We start from the raw sequence: 22,373 nt of genomic DNA, 5'->3' as shown, positions 1-22,373 counted from the left end.
TGGGGGATTCTCTTATCTCTCTGGTACTGAAAGTAGAATCTTTCACTGTGATTTGAATTTTTCTCTTCATTAATTCTATAAGCTTTTGCTTTGTGTATTGTGAATCTGTGTTATTAGATGCTTAGAAATTTGAACTCATTCTAAATGGTGGATTGACTCTTTTATCATTTTGAAATGTCTTTCTTTAGCTGAAGCAAAATTTTTTGTATTAATGTTTACTCTATCTAATATTATCAGAGATATTCCAGCTTTCTTTTAGTTAGTGTTTGCAATATGCATTTTTCCCCAAATTTTTATTTTTATTCTTTGTTTTTCTTCATATTTAAAGTGCATCTCTTTTAAGCAGATTATATTTGAATTTATTGAAATTTATTCTGGGGATCTTTTCTAATTCAGTGAGAGTTTTAGAAGTAAATTATATTTAATATAATTAGTGATATATTTGAGTTTATAGCTACTATACTATTGTTTTCTATTTGCCCCACCTGTTCTTTGTGATTTACTTTCTTCTAGCTTATTCTATTTCTGTTTTATTATTTACTCTTTTGCTGCACTTTTAGTGATTATCACAAGATTACAACATGGATCCTTGCTTTACTAGAGCCTACTATAAATGAGTACTTTTATCACTGCCTAGATAATACAAATACATTAGAACACTTTATTTTTATCCACTCCTCCCTTTCGTATTATTGTTGGCATGTATTTTAACTATACACAAATTTTTAATTTCCTAAGGCATTCTTACTATTTTTATGTGTAATAAATATTCATTTAGATATAGCCACTGATTTGTACTTGCTATGTAGTTCTTTATTTCTTACAGTCTGTTATCATTTGTCTTTTATCTGAAGAAACCCTGTTAGTATTTCTTTTAGTCCAAGACTGCTGGCAATGATTGTGTGTGTGTGTGTGTGTGTGTGTGTGTGTTAAACACATATTTGTTTTTCTTACAATATTTTTATCTGGCATATAATTCTAGGTTTACAGTTATTTTCTTTTAGCACCCTAAAGATGCCATTTAATTTTTTTCTGGCTTCCATAATTTCTTTTCAAAAGCCAGTTGTTAAACTTATTGTTGCTCCTTTAAAGTTGAGTATATTTTTCTCTGGATGGTCTTAAAAGTTTCTTTTTGTATATGTATTGGGTTTCCATCAGGTTTATTATGATATGCCTGGATATCATTTTCTAGCTATTTCTCAAACTGTGCTTTAGGTTTATTGTCAGTTTAGGGAATTTATCAGGCATTATCTCCTCAGATATTTCTTCTTCCCATTTCTTTCTTTACTCTCTTTCTAGGATTTCAGCATTATCTATTTAGACTTTTCATACATTTCCCATATATTTCGGTAGCAGTTTGGTACTATTTATGAATTCTAAAAATATATATTGGATTATGTTTGGAAACACATCTATTCCTCTGGGCATATTAATTCTATTAACTTCAGAGGTTTCACTTTTACTTCATTAAATTATGATTAGGGTTTTGACTAGGCCAAGTCAGTAGGAAATTGAGTCCCCACCTCCTTGGTGATGGGAGGTGGGACTCACAGAGTAAACAGCACAGCAGAGGAGAGAGTTTTGATGATGGAGTCCAGGGAAGTAAATGCATAAAGAAGGAAAACAAAGAGGAACAGAGATAGTTCATTAGACAGGATCCTGTGGCTCTGGAAAGAGAGATGAAGTTTCATCCTGATGGTTTGCAGCTACAGAGACCAGAGCCCTGAGCAGCAGAGCCTGGAGAAAGATGAGTCCTGGGAGTGAGATGAGACTTATCCCAGCCTACAGCTGATATTGGAGGAAGCTGGGACCCCAGAGCCTTAAGAGGAAGAAGGAAGGGTGAACCCTTGTAGACATCACCCACCATCTTGCTCCAACACGTGGCCAATGACTTTGGGTGAGAAAGTACCTCTTAGGGTACCTTGAGTTGGACTCTTCAGGGCCTTGTGACTGTAAGCTTCTATGCCAAATAAATACCCTTTATAAAAGCCAACAGATTCCTGGTACTTTGAATCAGCATCCCTTTGGCTGACTAATACAATGTCTTATATTTATTTTATTTTGAATGTAGTTTACTCTTTTCTTCAATCTGGATATTATCTACTGACCAATTGTCTAGTTCAATTGCCCCAATTTGATGATGCTCACTTTGTTATTTAAATATATATCTCAATTGAGATTTAATTTTAATGAAATTTTTTTATTTCTAGTATTTCCACTTATCTTTTTATAGATTCAGGTTTTTTCATTATCTTTCATTATCTTTTTTTTTTTAGATATTTTTTTTTATTTCTCCCCAATCACTTGTTGTTTGCACTTGCTGTGTCTGTTCATCTTCCTTGTTTCTTTTTAGGAGGCACTGGGAACCAAACCTGGGACCTCTGATGTGGGAGGGAGGCACCCAATTACTTGAGCCACTTCCATTCCCTGCTTTGTTGTATCTCTCATGTTTTTTCTTCTTGTACCTCTTTTTGCATCATCACGTTGTATCAGTTTGCTGTGCCTGCCATCATGTCAGCTTACTGTCTTGCTGGTCCTTAGGAGGCACTGGGAACCTCTACTCCCTGCTTTTGTTGTGTCTCTCATTATGTTTTCTCTTCTTGGGTCTCTTGTTGCATCAGCTTGCTGCACCTGCCCTTTTGGCAGCTCGCTGCCTTCTTTAGGAGGCACCAGGAATCAAATCAGGGACCTCTCATGTGGTAGGCAGGAGCTCGACTGTGTGAGCACATCCACTTCCCCCTAACCAATTTCTTAATTTCAAAATTAACATGTAATTTTTCTTTTTTTAAAATATATTTTTATTACTGAAGTTGTGAACTTACAAAACAATCATGTACATGTACAGAAGTCCCATTCAACAACCCTTTAGCAACATCCCACACTGTTGTGGAATATTTGTTATAGATTATGAGATAATATCATCAGACTATTATTACTAACTGTGGTCCATGGCATACATTTGGCATATTTTTCCCATATCCCCTGATTATTAGCACAGTACATCTTTGGCACCACATTCCCACTACCCTGCAATAGTGACATACATCTGTTCTAGTCCACAGAAGGACATACTGGCATTTGTACTATTAACCACAATTCTCATCCCCCTCTGGGTTCACTATGTTATTCAGTTGCTAGATTATTCTCTAGCTTTTTACAATAGACATTTACATTCCTAGACTACACTTTTCAGCCACAATCCCATTTGTAAACCAGTTGCTATTCATTATAATGTGTTACCACCAACTCTCCATTTCCATGCATTTTTACAGTCATGGTAATTAAAACTTCTACATACATTAAGCATCAGTACTCTCCTCCACAGCCCTCCTCTTATCTCCTAATAATCTATACTCTTAAGTTTTAACTTCACATGTTTATTCTTCATATTTAATTCATATTAGTGAGACCATGCAATATTTGTCCTTTTGTGTCTGGTTTATTTCACTTGGCATAATGTCTTCAAGGTTCATCCATGTTATCACATATATCCCAATTTCATTTCTTCTCACTGCAGCATAGTATTCCATAGTATGTATATACCACATTTTGTTTATCCATTCATTGGTTGATGGACACTTGGTTTGTTTCCATCTTTTGGAGTTGTGAATGATGCCGCTATGAACATTGGTGTGCTAATGTCGTTTGTGTCCCAGTTTTCAGTTCTTCTGGATATCTTCCTAGCAAAGGAATTGCTGGATCATATGGTAGTTCTATATTTAGCTTCCTGAGAAACCGCCAAACTGCCTTCCCCAGAGCCTGCACCATTTTACAATCCCACCAACAGCAAAAAAGTGTTCCTATTTCTCCACATATTCTCCAGCTCTTATTGTTTTCTGTTTTTTCAATAATGGTCATTCTCTGGGGGCATTTTTGGGACTTGGGAACTGTTCTGAATGACACTGCAATGACAGATACAAGCCATTGTATATCTCACAACAACTTAAAAAATGTGCAGGAGAGAGTGTAAACTACAATGTGAACCACAACCCACACTTAGTGGCAATGTTCCAAGATGTGTGTTCATCAATTGTGGCAAATGTACCACAGTAGTGAAGGATGTTGCTGATGTGGGAAAATGTGGGAGGGTTAGGGAGTGGGGCATATGGGAATCCCCTATATTGTTTTTGTAACATTTATGTAGTCTAAGTTTCTTTTAAAAAAATTAAAAAGTACATTTAAAAAATAATAATGGCCATTCTATGTGGTGTGATATCTCATTGTCATTTTAATTTGCATTTCCTTATTAGCTAGTGATATGGATCATTTTTTATGTGGTTTTGGTTATTTGTATTTCCTCTTTGGAAATGTCTGTTTAAAATGTCTATTTAAATCTTTTGCCCATTTTTAAATTGAATAGCTTGCTCTTTTATTGTTGAGTTGTATGAACTCTTTATATAGAATGGAAATCAAACTCTTATTGGATATGTGGTTTCCAAATATTATCTCCCATTGAGTGGGCTGCCTTTTCTCATCTTCTTGACGAAGTCCTTTGAATCACAAAAGTGTTTAAGTTTGAGGAGGTCCCATTTAAACATGTTTTCTTTCATTACTTGTACTTTCAGTGTAAGATTTAAAATGTACCATGAACCACCAGGCCTTGAAGATATTTTCCTACATTTTCTTCTAGAAGAAGAAATAGAGAAGCTATAGTTCTAGCTTTTATATTTAGGTCTTTGATCCATTTTGAGTTAATTTTTGTATAAGGTGTGAGATAGGGTCCTCTTTCTTTCTTTTGGCCATGGATATCTAGTTTTCCCAGCATCATTTGTTGAACAAACTGTCTTTACCAGCTGGGTGGCTTTGATAGGCTTGTCAAAAATCACTTGACTGTAGATATGAGGGTGTCTGTTTCTGAACCATCAATTCCGTTCTTTTGGTCTATTTGTCTATCTTTATGTCAGGACAATGCTGTTTTTACCTCTCTAGCTAGGTAATATGATTTAAGGTCTGGAAGTGAAACTTCGCCTTTCCTTCTTAAGATGTTTCAGGATATTTGAGGCCCATTACCCTTCCAAGTAAATTTGATAATTGTGTTTTCCATTTGTTTAAAAAATGCTGGTGGTAGGGAACTATATAACTCAAGTGGTTGAAGGTCTGCTTCCCATGTAGGAGGTCCTGGGTTCATTCCCCGGTACTTGTGGCTTCCTGCTGTGCCCTCACCACTCAGGGCCACAATCCAGCTCCCGGAACGCAAGCCCAGGCAAGGAGCCGCCACCACCGTGGAAGCTGGTTTTGGGACAGCGGTGGCCGCCTACCTGTCCCACGCGCAGCCACCGGCTGAGTCTGACTTTCATTATCTTGTGGACTTTTTCTAACATACTAATTACAGTTATTTTAACCCCCAAGTATCTGGATCACCTGTTGGTATGTTTTGCTCCCATTTATTAGTATTTCTGGTAATTTTTCTTGAATTCTTAATATTGTGTTCAAATTACTGTAGATAATTTTACCATCCTCCTGAGAGGAAGATATTTTATTTTAACTTTAAGCATCTGGTTATGTTAAGGACAGATCACTTTGTAATGAAAGAATGCACTGAGCAGTTACAATGCTGAGTTAGTCGTTGTAAGACCTGGTCTGTTTAGGTGTTTGTTTGTTTTTTTTCTTTTTCACTCTTATTCTTAGGGTGTAGCACTGCAGAAATATCAATTGAAAGTCTAGCAGACCTTCTTGCTCTAGGTGAGCCCTGAATGCTAATTTTTGTCTCCCTGGTAGAGACTTCTCTGCTTAACCTCCCAGTCTCTTAAGGATCATTTTGGTTTCAGTTTATTCAACTTTCACCTGTGCCTCTTAGCAATCGGCAAATGCTTTTGAGGGGGAAAGCAACATAGAGCAGAATCCTCAATTTCTTTTCAGCCCCTAAGGCAGAAGTCAGCAAATATTTTCTGCATAAGGCTATATAGTAAATATTTCATGCTTCGAGTGCACCTGTAGTCTCTGTCACATATTCTTTTCCCCCTCTATTTCCGTTTCCTTCTCCCCCTACTTTTTTTAGCTTTTTTTTTAGCTCCTAGTCCTTCTTTTTCTTATTCTTCACCCAATAAAAATGTAAAAATCTTTGTTAATTTAGGGGCTATAACAAGACAGGCCTAAGGTTGGATGGGCCATAGTTTTCCAATCCCTGGATAGAGAGTATAAGACTCAGCTCCATGAACGGCACACTCTTGATCTTGGATCTTTATATTGTAACTACCTGGATAGACATGAAAATCCTAGTTTCGTCTGCCAGCTACATGAAATTTCAGAAAGAGCTTTTTAACTGTAGCTGTCTATGCAACTTTCTGCTTTACTTCTTAACCTCTTCACCTGTTTTGCTTATGTTTCTGTAACTGTATGGAAGAGAAAAACACTGTAGAATGTTGGACTTCCCCTCTGTGAATTTCCTTTTTCTCTCAGTTCTCTGCCCTTCCAATCCTTGTTGCCTTGAAAATTCTTTTATTACTTCAAACATTTATTTTGTGTTCAGCCTTTCTAGTTTTTGTATTTTTTTTCTTAGCAAGACGTTTGGTGTTCTGTAAACTAATCTGTCATAACTAGAAGTGGAAATTGTTACAAATTAAGGGTATTTTTGGCTGGAAAAAGTTTTATTGATTGTACTTGGTTCATGGCTTGTTATAGGGTTGCATTACAAATAAGTTTTGAGACTGACAGTTTTTAGAGGGGAACTATATTTTCTCAGTGAAATTGTGCTGAGAGATGTGAGGTTTGTGTGGGTTAGTGAAAGGAGAGATTGTTTGAAGTTACTGATAAATGTATGTCAGAGATATTGTGAGACTAGAAAGGGAAACAATATCAGAGAAGTAAAATTGTTGGGTATCTCATTGCCTAAATACATATTATGTGATCTGTATTACATGCTGACCCCATGACCCAAATTTTTCCTCATTCCAGGTGACCTGGAGGATTACTTGCTGAAAAATGAAAAATGTATTTACTCATGCATTGTTGCATTTTCCATTGAGGTTATAGGAGACAGAAAGAATATTACCTTTTGGTTCAACAATGAGGCATACCATTCACCATCATTAGCCCTGGCAATATTGGACAATATTATTTTTAAGACACTTTCTGGCCCCGATTCTTCCATTACAGTCTCAAACAAACCTCAGCCTCAGCGGACTACTATTACTAGACAAAACACAAGGTATGCATAATTTTTATTGATAATAAGCTTTATGCTTTAAGTACATGTATATTTCCCTATCTGATCACAGTATTAATAAAATAACCACTGTTAGAAATTCCACATTGTTGTTTTACTGACATGTCCCCATTATTCACTCTTTTATAGACAACTAGTTGGAGTCCAGGTAGCCGTGACTTTGTTTTTTGGCATGAGTATTTTGGTCAGTAGCTTTTGTCTCCTAACTGTGTCTGAAAGAATCACTAAGGCGAAGCATCTCCAGTTTGTGAGTGGGGTGTATGCCACTAATTTCTGGGTCTCTGCTCTGTTGTGGGATTTTGCCGTCTTCTTCATTGCCTGCTGCTTACTAATGGTGAGTGTTAGATAAAATGTCTTAAGGGCTCAGTCCCCTTCTGTTCTCACCAGAAAAATTCTGTTTTGATAATATTAATTTAATAGAAATCTCTCAAGACAAATGAAAATACTTGGTCTCATTATGCTAGAGAATACCTCGTGGATGTCTTAGTTAAATTATTCTCCTTTATATTCCTTCTTTTAAATAAAATGTTCTTATCTGCTGAAACAGAAATATGTCTCTTGAACTGACTTCTGACTTGTTTGCTCACCAATGTGTACTGGCCCCAAAGCTGTTAAAATGTGAAAGAGCTATAACTTGTCAAATTCGATGGCCAGCCCCATACTAAACAAAGACAAATGTTTAAAAATATTTTTTATTCTGCTCCCAGTGATTCTTTATCTTCTCATCTGTTGTGTTCACTAATTTTCAATTGATACTCATGCTCAGCTTCTCTAATTTCTTTCAAGGGATTTTTTAAAGTTTTGTGCCATGGACAATTTGACTGTGTGTGTGTGTGTGCATATACATACTTTTGGAATGAAGATAACAGATAAAGACTCTCTAATAAGCAGTCAGAAGAAAATTTTTGGCCTGTCTATGCTTGTTACTTTCCTCTTCTTTTCTATATCTGGTACCTTCTCTTCCACAGCCTATATCATGGGAAGAGTAAATGAGATACTGCTTTGAAAGTTAAAATAAACCCATTTCCTTCCCTGAAATGAGTTGCATTGAGCTCCGATAGCTGTTAGAAAACTCTGATCATTATTCATGGAGCTCTAGGATTGGGAAGTTGTAACTTGTAGTTCTTAGGGAAAGCTGAGATCCTACCAGTTAGAAGAGAGATTAAAGGTTGGGAATGGTAGGTGGTGAAGCTTATGTATACAGATCTCCAAGGTAGAGAGCAGCATGCTGTTCTCTCTGTTGCCACATGCAGGAATGTGGTTAAGGAGCTCAATGACATTCTCTTCTGTTCACAGTTTACCAGGCAGCCAGTTAGCAGTACAAAGGAAAACCACTAACACTGTGAGGGTCACTAATCACATCTATCATCACAGATACTGGGGAACTAATGCATGTGTTGCATCTGGGTCCATGATCTCCCTCTCCCATTCTCTACTAGTACTTTCTCTCCCCCTTCCCCATGTACATATTTATGCAGTGCAGCACTGGAGCCAATCTGTAAAGAAATTAAAACAAATACCCCTAAATCTTCTAATCATCTATATTGCTTTAACAGCATCCCAAAGGTTTAATTTATCAATTACTCATTATCATTCATTTCCAAATATTTTCTAATTTCCAAAATCACCTCTGTATGAAGGGCTTTTCTAAAAACTTAAGATTTAATTTCTAAGCAGAATGGAAGACTGTGCAAATTATTGTTTTTACCACTTCCCTGACAGTTCTTAGACCTTAAGACCTTTGCATTCCAATTGCTCTCCTCTCACTTTTTGCATTAATTTGATCAAGTATTTTCATTCCATATATATATTAAAATCACAAGCTGTTATTGTTGTTTTTACTGTCAGTATTCATTTATATTTACCCACAAAGTCTTTTCCATTCTGCTTGAATACTTTTCATTATTTCTTTTATGGCATGTTTTATGATAAAAAAAAAAAACTTTCATATTTTGTTTGTGTGAACATTCCTTCATTTGCTTTCTCTTTTGAAAGATATTTTGCTGCATATTCTCCCTCCCCCCCCCCCACTTTAATGCTCTCATTCCATTTTCTTCTGGCTTCCATCATTTCCATTGAGAAATCAACTATTAGTCTTTTTGTTACTCCTTTGAAAGTAATGTCTTTTTTTCCCATTAATTTCTTTTAAGACTTTCCATTTGACTTAGATTTTCACCATTATTACTATATTGAGCCTAGATTTAATTGCATTTTTCCTGGTTGGGTGTTCAGAACTTCCTGAATCTGAGAGTTGTTGCCTGTTACTAGTTTGGAAAGTTTCTTAATCATTTTCTCTTCCTTTCATCTGCTTCGTCTTTTTTCTCCTCTTGATCTCTGACTCCAATTATATGTATATTGTTTCCTTTCACTGTGTTCCAACATGTCTCTAACACTATGTTCTGTACATTCCATTGATTCTTTTCATTGTGCATTTATTTGGATATTTTCTATTGTCCTTTTTTCCAATTCACTGATCTTATCTTCTGTGGTGTCACCTCTCCTGTTACACCCATCTAATAAGTTCTTATTTTCAGATTTGTGTTTTTTAGATATAGAATTTGCAGTTAATTCCTTTCAGAAATTGAAATTATATTGTGAAATTCTTCATCTGTAAACCTATGTGTGCCACCTTTCTATTTTCTTAAACATATTGATCATAGTTATTTTACTATTCTTATGAGTAAGTTCATATCTGGGTCCCTTGTAGTTGTATTTTTCTTTTTAATATCTCTGAGTTTTGGGGCATGGGGTCTTTTGGCATGCCTTGTAATTTCACTGAGTTCTAGATATTGATATTGAATGTTATAAAGTATATTTTTATCCCCCAGGGAGGCTTAAAACATTCCTCTTTTAGGTAAGTAGTGGCTAATCATGCTAATCCAATCAGGAATTATGCTGAGTGAAAGCTGTGTTTCAGCCACTTTAATTCCAAATTCGTTAGTGTCTACTGTTTCCTTTGCCAAGAAGCACTTTGAGGGAAGTTTTCTCAGGATTCTCTCTTATCTTTCCTGTTAGGGTTAGATGGGGTTAACTTATTACCATATTTTAAAGACAGAAACCACACAAGGGGTTTCTCCTAAACATAATGTAATTGTTTGGAAAATAATGGAAAAAGGTATCTAGATACCCAAACTATAATTGAAAATCAAGATTTTTGAAAATTGGAAAAACCAATAAACACAAAAAGGAGAAAATCTAATTAGTGCTAGTATTTCTTAGAGACATTAAATCCAAGGTTAAGACGGCTTTACTTGAGAGTTCTATCAAATAGTTAAGGTACATATGATACTAATTTTTAACAAGCATTTCCTGAGAATTGAAGAAAATAGTTATTGACTCATTTTTAATGCAAACCTTACTTTGATTTAAAAAATCTGATAAGGATATTACAAAGACAAGAAAATTACTGGCTAGTATCATGAACATGATACAAAACCCTTAAAAATACATTATCAAGTTAATACTACATAAAAAAGGATAATATAAGCAAGTTTGATTTATTCTGCAATGTAAAGTTGATTTAACAGGTTATAATTTTTTTGTAATTTGTGACATTGATAAAGTAATGAAGAAAAATCATACAATCAACTTTAGATAGACAAAAAGAATAAAATTCCACATCCACTCACAGAAAACTTAATGCTTAAAAAAGAAGAGAAAACATGCCCTTTGTCTGATAAGGATGTTTACAATTTTACAAAGAAACTAAGGAAAATATCACATTTAATGGTGAGATATTGAAAACATTATCTTTGATATTTAGAACTAGAGCAGTATACTTGAAATCCTCACTTCGGTTTAGCACTGGGCTGGAATTCCTGTCCAGTGTTGTAAGGCAAAAATAAATAAATAAATAAAATAAAATGTAGAAGTTTGAAACAAAGGAATAATACTTTTTTTATTCTCAGATGATAGGATTGTTCATATCAAAAATTTTTTAATGTTTAAGATAAATTATTAGAAATGGTCAATTGGTTAAGCAGTACTAGCACTTTAAGTAGTGGGTTAAGGTAACATTCCATACATTTAGTTTCCCAGCTGCTAAAACAAATACCATGCAATGGGTTGGCTTAAACCATGGGAATTTATTGGCTGACTGTTTTGAAGCTAGAAGTCCAAAACTGAGGTATCAGCAAGGTGATATTTTGTATTCAAAGACTGGGATTTTGAGGCTAGCTGCAGGCAATCCTTGGGTCCTTTATTTTTCTGTCACATGGCAATTTACGTGGTGATGTCTTCTTTCTCTTCCAGATTCCATTGACTTTCTTCTTCTGATTGTTCCTGTGACTTTCTTTCTCTAGGTCTGATTTTTTGTTCCGTTTACAAAGGACTCCGGTAATCCAAATTAAAAGCCCAAATTGATTTAATTGGCCAAACCTTAACTAAAAATACCATCTTTAAAAGGTCCCATTTACAACATTAAGATAACATTAATAGGGAAGTGGATTTGGCCCCATGGATAGGATGTCTGTCTATCACATGGGAGGTCCGTGGTTCAAACCCCGGGCCTCCTTGATCCACGTGGACCTGGCCCACATGCAGTGCTGATGCACGCAAGGAGTGCCGCGGCACACAGGGGTGTCCCCCACGTAGGGAAGTCCCACGTGCAAGGAGTGCGCCCCATAAGGAGAGCCGCCCAGCGTGAAAGAAGTTCAGCCTGCCAAGGAATGGTGCCACATACACGGAGAGCTGACGCAGCAAGATGACACAACAGCAAAGAGACAGAGATTTCTGTGCTGCTGATAACAACAGAAAGCACACAAAAAGAAGAACAAGCAGCAAATGAACAAGAGAACAGACAACTGGGGTGGGGGAGGGGAGGAGAGAGAAATAAATAAATAAATAAATAAACAAAACCTACCAACTGTGTAAGTCAAAACCATGCTTTAAAAAAAAAGGATAACATTAATAATATATATTTTTTCTGGGGTATACAATTCACCCTTTGATGGGCTCCAAATTATAAAACATTATTGAAATGAATTAAAGAAGACCTAAATTCATGTTTATGTTGTGAATTGGAAGACTCAATCTTGTAAAGAGATAATTTCCCATAGTTTGGTTTATAGAATCAATGCAAAACAATCATTATCACACTAGAGCCTCCAGGAGAACCATTTCAGACTTTTGATCTCCACAACTGTAAGATAATATATTTGTGTTATGTTAAGCCAGTAAGTTTGTGGTGATTTGTTAAGAGTAGCCATAGGAAACGAATACATACACCCACATACCCACCAGAAATGGCTAAACCTAAGAAGACTAAAATATAAAATGTTGGTGAGAATGTAAAGCATTTGGAACTGTCCTTACTACTGGTGGAACTGCAAATTGGCCCAATCACTTTAGAAAACATTGACATTTTCTTCAAATTTGAAGATTCGTGACCAGATAGACTATCTTGGTATATGCATACTCAATGGAAAAGCAAGTACATTTTTAGCAAGAAGCATGAATAAGGATGTTTTTAAGAAGGTTATTCATAATAATAAACTCTGGAAACCACCAAAATGTTAATCAAACTATAATAAATAAATATAATAATACACTAGAATACTAAAGAGCAATGAAAATTAATTACCACTCTAGGTAACAGTATAAATGGATCTCACAAATATAATGCTGAGCAAAAGAAGCCAGGTACAAAGAAATGCATACTATACCATTCTATTTATTATATTTATATTATGTATAGTTATATATTTATTTATAGTATAATATAGGTAATGCTTAGAGAAGGTTTAGTTAAAGCCATAAAGAAATGAAGGAAGGTGATTATTTTAGAAATGAGGATAGTGGATAACTTTACAGGAGATAAAGGTTTTGTGCCTTGAGGGGCATTGGGGTATTACATGTGTTGTTTCTTGACTTGTGTGGTACTTTAAACACAATGTTCATTTCTGTGATAATCCATTGATCTGTACATCTATATTTTGTACATTTCTGAATGTGTGTTCTATTTCAAAAAGAGATTTAAAAGATTCATCTAAAATAGTTTATACGTGCTTTTGTTTATAAATTAATTTGGGGGAAATCTACGTTTTTATAATTCTGACTCTTCCTATCCCAAAATGGCTATAATTGGTGGAATCCCTAAACATTATAATCCTTACAGCAGAAAACTGTCTAGGTCAACCTAACCTCTCTCTGGGTGGCTAGATGCATTTATTCCATTACTCTTGAGGCTGAAAGTCTCCTGTGACAGAAACAAAGCAATATCCAAAGCACCAAAATATTTTTACCTAATTTATACTCATTTCTTTGTTGCTTTATGTACTCCAGTGAGAGCCTCAGCTATCAATCACATCGTTGTTATTCTCAGCTTAACCCTGCTGTACATTCCTCAAGATCCTGCTACATAATCATTTAAGAGCTCAAAATAGACAATCCTGGAGTACTGGGAGAAAGTACAATTAATAACTAATAAGATGTAGATATCTGGAAATTTATTTTTCTTAACAGCTCTATAGGTTCTCTCTTTCCTTACTTAGAGCCCCTATAGCTTGGGGTTCCTTGTGTGCTTTTCAACTGTTAACCTGCCTGACTGAGATGGGGGAGGAGGGGTGGGAGAGCAGAGTAGCGCCAACAGGCAGAATCTAAAAATGGAGAGCAGTGAAAGGTAGGTGAGTATCACAGCTTACAGATGCCAGAAAGAAAATATTTAGAAAAATAGTTTTCCCAATGGGTAATCTCATTTCGAAAATATGGAGAATGGATTTATAAGGGATTGGGGGTGGGGCAGGGAAGTAAGAGAAAGAAAGCATTTTGATGTTGATCAAGGAGAACAAAAGAAAACCATTCTAAATAGGAAAAAGAACAAGAGAAGGAAGTAGAATTGTCTGCTCACGGATGAGGAAGATGTGGAAGAGACTCATATTTTGACACTGCCTCTGTACTCTCTCTGTCTTAGGTGGTGTTCGTGTTATGCAATTTGAATGTAATGATCGAGAATTACCACTTTCTGGACACAATGATTATCTTCATGCTGTTTGGCTGGTCTGTCATTCCTTTCATGTACCTGTTAAGTTTCCTGTTTTCTAGTAGTACCAGTGCCTACATCAAGCTCATCCTGTTGAACTTCTGTTCAGGCTTTTTCTGTATAATAATCGATATGGTTTTAAGTGAAATTAATGGTAAGGGCTCCACAAAATCTCCCTTTCCCCAGGGATTCCTGTTAATAAATAAGGAGGAATGGGCTTAATGATAAGAATATTACAAAGTTATGTTCTAGGTTTCTGGGAAAAACATATGCTAGTTGTCACTTAATTTTTTATTATGTGTCACTAATATTAATAGGTATTAAATTGGGTGTTTTATAAAACAAAATATCCTACTAACATTACACTAAACCAACCCCTTTGCTCCTAGGCTTTGTTTGCCTAGAATTTGCAGAATATTTATCTTTTCATTTTCCTCCTCTGATTATGAGATTTAAGGAGTGATTGATTAGATTGGCAGTTATCACAAATGGGATTTCATTAAAAGACAGACGCTGACACTCCTTTGTTGAATCACCCCATGACATTAATTTGATCTATGTTAAGTAATTCATACATGTTTGGTCTCATAAAGACACAGGAGAACAGGTCTCCTATCCATATCCTGACCTTAGTCCATGGCTTCCCACAAAAGATTCCCTGAATTAGCTGAGGAGTGACTTTAATACTCCTTGTTGTATCTCTTTGGTGGAGAATATTATGTCATATGAGAAAAGGCTGATCCCTGAATAGCAGACCAAAAAACACGTAGGAGGAGTTATGCTCTGGTGCTCATTCCCTGAACTGGTCATATGACTGTTGATTAGTTTCTGTATTAGTTTACTGTTGCTGCCCTAGAAAATGACCACAAATCCATTATCTTACAGCTCTGTAGGTAAGAAGTCTGACAAGGGTCTCAATGGTCTAAAATCAAGGTGTCCATAGGGCTGTGTCCCTTTTTGGAGGCTTTAGGGAAGGATCTGTGTTTTTGCTTATTTGGATTATTGGCATATTCAATTCCTTGAAGTTGTAGACCTGATTGTATTCCTTGGCTCATGGTGCACTTACTTCAACTTCAAGGTCATAAACAATAGATTGAATTGTCATATTTTATTTCTCTGACCCACTCTTCTGCCTCATTCTTCCACCTTCAAGGAGTCATGTAATTAGATTGAGTTCACCTGAATAATGCAGGGTACTCTCTCCACCTCAAGGTCCTTAACCTTAATAATGTTTGCAAAATTCCTTTTGTCATGTAAGGTAAAATAAACACAGATTCCATGCATTAAGACATGGACATCTTTGAGGGGCCACTGTTCTGCCTACCACAGTCTTCTTATATATATATTTATTAAAAATATTGATAGATTCTTCCTCTCTCTGCCCCACTAAATGATCATATTTTCCCCATTCTGTTATATTTTCAAGGCCATACTGTGGCCATGAGGTGTTACAGAAGATCAGTTTCATCTTTCTCAACCCTTCAGTGGGCAAGGTCTGGTATGCTAGAGGCTGCATGTCCATTTTTCTAGGACAAAATAGAGAAGAGTTTGTCAGCCGATCTGGCACCCCAGACTCTGAGTCTGATTAAACTTTTACCCTCCAAACCGAAGCACCCAAGCCTCTTGTCTTGGGGGACATTTGCAGCTAGCCTCCAAACTGAAGTTCCCAAAATAACGTCACTTGTCCTTCTAAGTTGGGGGACGCAGACTGCTCAGGGACATGTAGGCCTTGGGAGACGTTTGGAGCTGCTGCTGAGAAACTAAAGCCATGCTATCGGGGTCCTTAAGTCAAACTAGATCTTGGGAGATGTTTGGACCCAGGTTCTAGACCAAAGCAACCAAATTGCATACATGATTTTTCCTGAAAAAGGGGCTGGCTTGAAACCTTTTTTTGGCCTATTCTTACAGAGTTCTTAGGAAGCGGTCTTATTCTTTGGCCACTGCTAGGGAGTTTCACAGTTAAAGCAGACATTAAAAGACCATTAAATAATTATTCTGCCCTTGCAAGCAAACAGCCTTGGGGCACCCAAGGAAGGTCAGGGCTGCCCAAGGGCTGAGAAGGAACAGAACTTCCTTGCACTACCAGCGGTGGGTCCAAAGCCTCACTAGCAAATGCATTTAAAGTTATTGAGGTGGCTTCTGACAGGTTCTTCTGTTATGAAGCTGCTTTTTGTTATCAAAATGAATTTAGGTTGCAATTCAATAATGGCTTCCTGGAATTAGCCATTTAAGTATTAATACTCCAGATTAGACAATGTTTTACAAACTTCCTATAATCAACCATAACCACCTAGACTAGTCACCCCACATTTAAATATGCATATTAAATTAAAATTAGCAACCAATGAAATCTACCTCAATCCATTTAAAAGTCCTGTCTTACATTCCTCGTTCTGTTCTGCAAAGAACAGCCATTTCACTTCAGGACAGATCCATATCTCATTAACCATGAACTCACAATTTTTATCTTAAAGATTTAATACATATAACGCTAATTTATTTAATCAGTATTCAGTAAACCTAGGGAAATAACACCCAAGCTAAATAAAATTGAAACCATTATAGTTTATGCAAGGATATTCTTTTTTCCTTCCTTCACAGGCAGCTAGAACCTCTTTTCTTCAATAAAATTCTAAAATTGTGAATAACTTTAATAGCATACAGATACTGGCTGCTAGGTTCTCAAATAATTATAATTGTTTAATTTGTTTTAATCATAATTTAGAAAAGATCTTTCCATAGCTTTCAAGGACTTTTCCTTTACTTACTGAAATTTGACAATTGGATTATTAGCCACCTTCATTTTAAGGCTGTTAAAAGGTTTAAATTGGGGAATTACAGGACAAACTATGATTTTTAATCCCTAGCCTAGAAGATAGAGTTTAATCTATCACACCTTGCCCTTACTCCATAGTTCCCACAAAGAGAAAGCACTGGGGTGGGGAAGGGGCTGCTGAATAGGTCAAAGAGCTTAGGAAAAACTTTTTCCCCTTCCCAATAGTTTCTAAATTCAGATTTCTATATGAACTTTCCATCCTACTTAGCCTAATTTGGGCTCAAGGAATGTTTATTTATATATACAAGGACATATTTAATTTTTAACAATTTGAATAGAGCTCTTTTAAGAATTTTCATTTGTTAATTTGATATTACCATCCCAATGTATGAATATATACACTGAACAAATAGACACAAATAGAGAGTTAGAAACAGAAACACACATCTCATTAATATTACTTATAATTTTCTTTCTCTTACAAAATAAGTTTAACTGTAAAATAATATTTCAATGATCTTTTTGAAGGCTATTTCTAATTAATCCATACTGTGACCATGCAGTTTTGCATAAGAATTTCTTTAATTATTATCTTATAACCAAATTGTTCCCAGTGCTTTAAAATATACTTTACAACATTTTCCTTTACTTCAGAGCTTTGATTCCCCACTCACTCCCCTTATTAGGCACTACTGAGGTTGGAGAGGTCTGGAGTGCCTCCCATGTTAATTAAGAAATTAATATTCTTACCTACCACATCAAGGGTCACCCGAGGCCTCCTGGTTGATGGTTCACAGGTGGCTGCAGGCCCTTTTTGTCTTGCAATGGGGCAAGGCCCCTGCAGTCCACAGGGTGAGGCAGCTTGGGGCCAGGTTCCTGCTGACTGGATCCTGAATTGGGGTAACCCTGAGGTGACGAGTGCCTTTTGTGGTGGCAGTTAAAAGGTGAGCCTGTCCTGGACCCTGCACCCGTTTCTCCTTACCATCTCCATCCTGGTGGTGTGATCTCTATTGTTATTCTAAAAGGGAGTTAATGGAAGTTTGGGGTGCGCGGCAAGGAAAGTTCTTCAGCTTTCTGTGGCTATTCAGTGCAGACTGGCTGGGTTTCTAGGTTCTGCTTCTGAGTAATTTCCGAGTTTATAACTGATTGGTTTGGTAGTACATTTCCTCATCTCTTTAAGGAGACATGACCACATTGTCTCTGGCCTTCAAATCTGTCCTCTCTCTCATACAGGTTTAACTGGAATTCAGCGTCCCATGCAAAGGCCACTCCTGGCTGTACTGTGGCCACGTGGTGTGGCAGGAAAAGATTAACTTCCTCCTTATCAGACCATCAGTAGGCAGATTATTCTCATTAGAAGCTGCCCATTATCCTAGAGGATAAACATGTTCATCAGTCTTGGTGGCATCCCACTGCTAGACCTGGTTGACTGGCTTGCTCACTGAGCCTGCATCCTGGAGGTCAGAAACCCTGCTCACTGTTCTCATGTTCTGGGGATCAGGAGCTTTATGTCTGTGCATCCCCAGAGCCTTAGAGGTCTTGTTAGATGTTTGGGTCCAGTTCCCAGCCCAAAGCTTCCAAGCTGGGCTTTCCTGCTAGGAAAGGTTAGGGACCTTTCTTTTGCTTACTTTGCAGAGTTCTTAGGAGATAGCCATCTCATGGCTACTCCCAGGGATAGTTACACCCAACATTAAGAGGCACATTAAAAGGCAGAGACTGTTCTGTGGCTTACAGGGACAGGATTACCAGAGGTAATCTCAGGGCTTCCCTAATAAAACAAAAGAGGACACAGATAGGCTTTAATTAAAAAGTCTAGACTACTAGTCCTTGGTAGGAGTTGGGGAGCATTACTTTTCTTCTCATCTTCGGCTGGGTTCCCCAAATATGCTGGTGGAAGTCTCTAGGTTCTGGGCTTCTAGGTTCTTGGCTTATGTCACATAAAAGAATTTAAGGACATGCATAGACTAGGCAAAGGAATAAAGAGTTTATTAAGAAACAAGAAAATGAGGAAAGTACAAGATCAAAGGCATGGACTGCAGGCATGCTACAGTATGATTCCCACAAGTGGGAGCCCAGGTTAGGCCTTTTAAAAGTATCTGGATCTTCCCCTCAACCCTGAATGGAATTCTCATTCAAAATGGGATCCTTGTTTCATATGGGATTCTTATTCCAAATGGGATTCTCGTGGCCAGGGTTTCGTGGGGTCTTTCCACCTTTACTCTTGGCAGCAGCCTTTTCCGCAGGGGATTTCTGGATGTGGCTTCATGACCACAAGTCTCACAGCCATGTTTTCTGCCAGATCTGCCTGGGTCTTCCTTCTTTTCCCTATACTAATCTGCCTCAGTAGGATAGCCTAGTGGCCCTTTTAATTTACCTTTGCCCCATCCCTGAGGTGGTGTTGAAGCAGCCTTCTGGGTGTGGGTTTCTGGTTCTAAAGTGAACAAAGAACTTGCTTCAAAAGAATTGTGATTGTTTTCTTGAACTCTTTTAGAGTTTTTTGAAGGACTAACATAAGGGGCTTGCTTTTGTTCCACCTAACTTGAAACTCTCTCAGGGCAAAGAAGCAGCTACAGGAAGATGGAAGTTGTCCCTCCAAAACATTGAAAGGCAAAAGTATTGAAATTGAAAGGTTCAAGCTACTGCCTTGGGCAAAGATTACAGTTGTAGCACGTAACAGACCTGCAGACAGCCTGGAAGGAAAAGCTGGGGAGGGGGTTATTTTGAGTAATTAGGACTTTGAAAGACTCCCACTTATAATAGGGAATTTAGAAAGCCATGTTCTTGCACAGGGCAGGACAAATGTAGATAAAAGGCCTGAAAAGAACCTATCTTTCACCTCTGGTTGATCTTTAGGCTCAATGGTACACAGTTAAAAATGCATATTGTAAACCTACTGAAGCAAACCAAAAAAAAAAAAGAACGGTATAATTAATCCAATGGAGATAGAATGGAATTCTAAAATATCCTCAATAAATGCAAAAGGAGGCAGAAAAAAGGCAAAAGAAGAAAGATCATATTGTACAAATAGGAAACAAATAGCAATCTAGTAGCTCTAAATAAAACCTAATCAATAATTACATAAAATATAAAAGGTTTAGCTGCTCCAAATAAAAGAGCATATCAGACTGAATAAAAATGAAAGACCTCACTATATGCTGTGTACAAGAAACTCATAAAAAAAAGACAAACAGGTTAAAAGTAAAAGTTGGGAAAATTTATAATGTTCAAACCGTAAAATTATGTAAGTGGGAATGGTTTATATTAATATGAGATAAAGAGATAAAGTAGACTTCAAAACAAATAATACTACCGAGGATCAAGAATGACAATTCATAAGGCTGAAAAGATCAGCTCATCAAGAAGGACATAATCCTAAATCCATGTGCACCCAACAATAGACAGAATATGACATGAAGCAAAAACTGATAGAGCTGAAAGGAAAAATAGAAAACTGGAGATTTTAATACTTTTCTCTCAGTAATTAATAAGACAGGCAGAAAATCAGAAAGGATATAAAAAACATGAATATATTAAGTAAATAAATATAATTGGCATCAATAGAAATCTCACTCAACATCTACAGATTACACATTCTTTTCAAATTCATATATACAATGTATAAAGATAGATCAGGTGCTAAAACATAAAACAAGTCAATAAAATTAAAGGGATTGAAATCATACAAATTATGCCTCTGACCAAAATAGAATTAAAATAGAAATAGGCATTTGGAAAGTCCCCAAATATATGGAAACTAAACAATATTCTTCTAAATGACCCATTGCCAAAAATGAAATCACAAAGAAAATTAGAAAATATTTTTCACTGACAGAAAATGAAAGCACAACATACCAAAATTTGTAAGATGCAGCTAATGTAGTGCTTCAAAAATGTTAGCTTTAAATTATATTACAAAAAGAAGAAATGTTTAAAATCAATGAACTAAGCTTCTATTAAATTAGAAAAAAGAAAAGTTCATTGAACCAAAAGTAAGTAAAAGAAAGAAATAATGAAGACAGCAGTAGAAATCAAGAGACAGAAAATGGGCAAAGAATAGGAAAAACTCAATAAAACCTAAAATTTGTTCTTTTAAATACCAATAAATTGATAAACCATGGTAACTATCTATAGTGACAAAGGAAATAAAAAGAGAGACAAAGATATTTCAATATCATGAATGCAAAGAGTACATCACTGAAGATGCTACAGATAGGAAAATAAAAATAAAGAAATAAGCAACAATGTAATGCCAATAATATTAACAATCTAGATAAAATGGATAAATTCCTGGAAAGACACAAATCACTAAATCAGACTCAAGAAAAATTAGGACACCTGAATTATCACATGACAAAGTAACTGAATTACAAATTAAAAACCTTCCCACCAAGCAAACCTAGATTGGTTCTCTGGTGAATTCTATCAACTTTTGAAAAATAAATGATATAATCTACCTAAACACTTTTTAAAATAGAGGAGGATGGGACACTTTCCAAATCATTTTGAGACTAGTAATACCATAAATACGAAAACAAGGCAAAGATCACAAGGAAAGAAAATTCCTGGTATCCTTCATGAACATAGATGCAGAGACCTTTAACAAATCAAATTCATCCAAATATACCAAAAAATTCCATTGTTAAGACATTTTTATTGATCCACATGCAGTTGTAAGAGATAACACCAAGAGATCCTAGATACAATTTATTCAAAGGTAGTATTTTGTAAAACTTTAGTGTACTATCACAAACCAGATATACATATTAATGCACTCCACCAATCTTATTCAGATTTTCCAAGTTTTACTTGTGGGTGTGGAGTTGTATGTGTTTACTTCTATGCAATTTTATCACATTTATTTTTATGTATCCAGTACCTCAATCAAGCGTACTGAACAGTTGCATCATCACAAGGATCCCTCATGTTGACTTTTTACAGTCATACCCACCATCCTTGTAAACCCCTGTCTATCACCACAAGTCCCTACGTACTATCATAGAGGCAAAAAATATGCAAAGAATCTGTATGCCAAATTAAAAGTTACATATACCTAGAGTCTCAAAAAGAGAGGGAAAGAGAATGAATGATAAAAATATTTGAAGACATATGGCTTCAAAATTCCCAGACTTTATAAAATATTAAATTACAATTTCAAGATGCTCAGTGAAAACCAGTCAGGATAAATATAAAGAGAACCACACCTAGGCTATTTAATTAATCTAAGTAATTTAAGATAGAAGGGTTATATGAACAAATAACAGATAGGACAAATAGAAAAGAAACAGCAAAACGTTGGAAATAAATCCAAATATATCAACAATTACATTAAATATAAATTATTTAATCATACCAATTAAAAGGCAGAGATCGTTGCATGAGATTTTCTTTTTAAAAGACCCAAAAGATGAGCTTTAAAAGCAGATAAAAATTAAAGAATGAGAAAAAAATCACAT

At 36.0% G+C, this 22,373-nt stretch overlaps 1 protein-coding gene across 1 annotated transcript in view; it reads left to right on the top strand.

Annotated features, from left to right (window-relative positions):
* The window catches only part of LOC101435857 (phospholipid-transporting ATPase ABCA3-like), a 198,874-nt gene that overhangs the window by 122,292 nt on the left and 54,209 nt on the right, over positions 1-22,373 (top strand). The window contains exons 10-11 of the mRNA XM_071211469.1: positions 7,295-7,499; positions 14,076-14,298. Of these exons, the coding sequence (XP_071067570.1) occupies positions 7,295-7,499; positions 14,076-14,298 (428 nt within the window). The remainder of the gene's footprint in view (positions 1-7,294; positions 7,500-14,075; positions 14,299-22,373) is intronic.

Source organism: Dasypus novemcinctus, chromosome 23, assembly GCF_030445035.2.
Source record: "Dasypus novemcinctus isolate mDasNov1 chromosome 23, mDasNov1.1.hap2, whole genome shotgun sequence".
In the NCBI taxonomy this organism is placed as follows: domain Eukaryota; kingdom Metazoa; phylum Chordata; class Mammalia; order Cingulata; family Dasypodidae; genus Dasypus; species Dasypus novemcinctus.
Note: the sequence above shows the minus strand (reverse complement) of the source record. Positions and strands in the feature narration are given on the sequence as shown.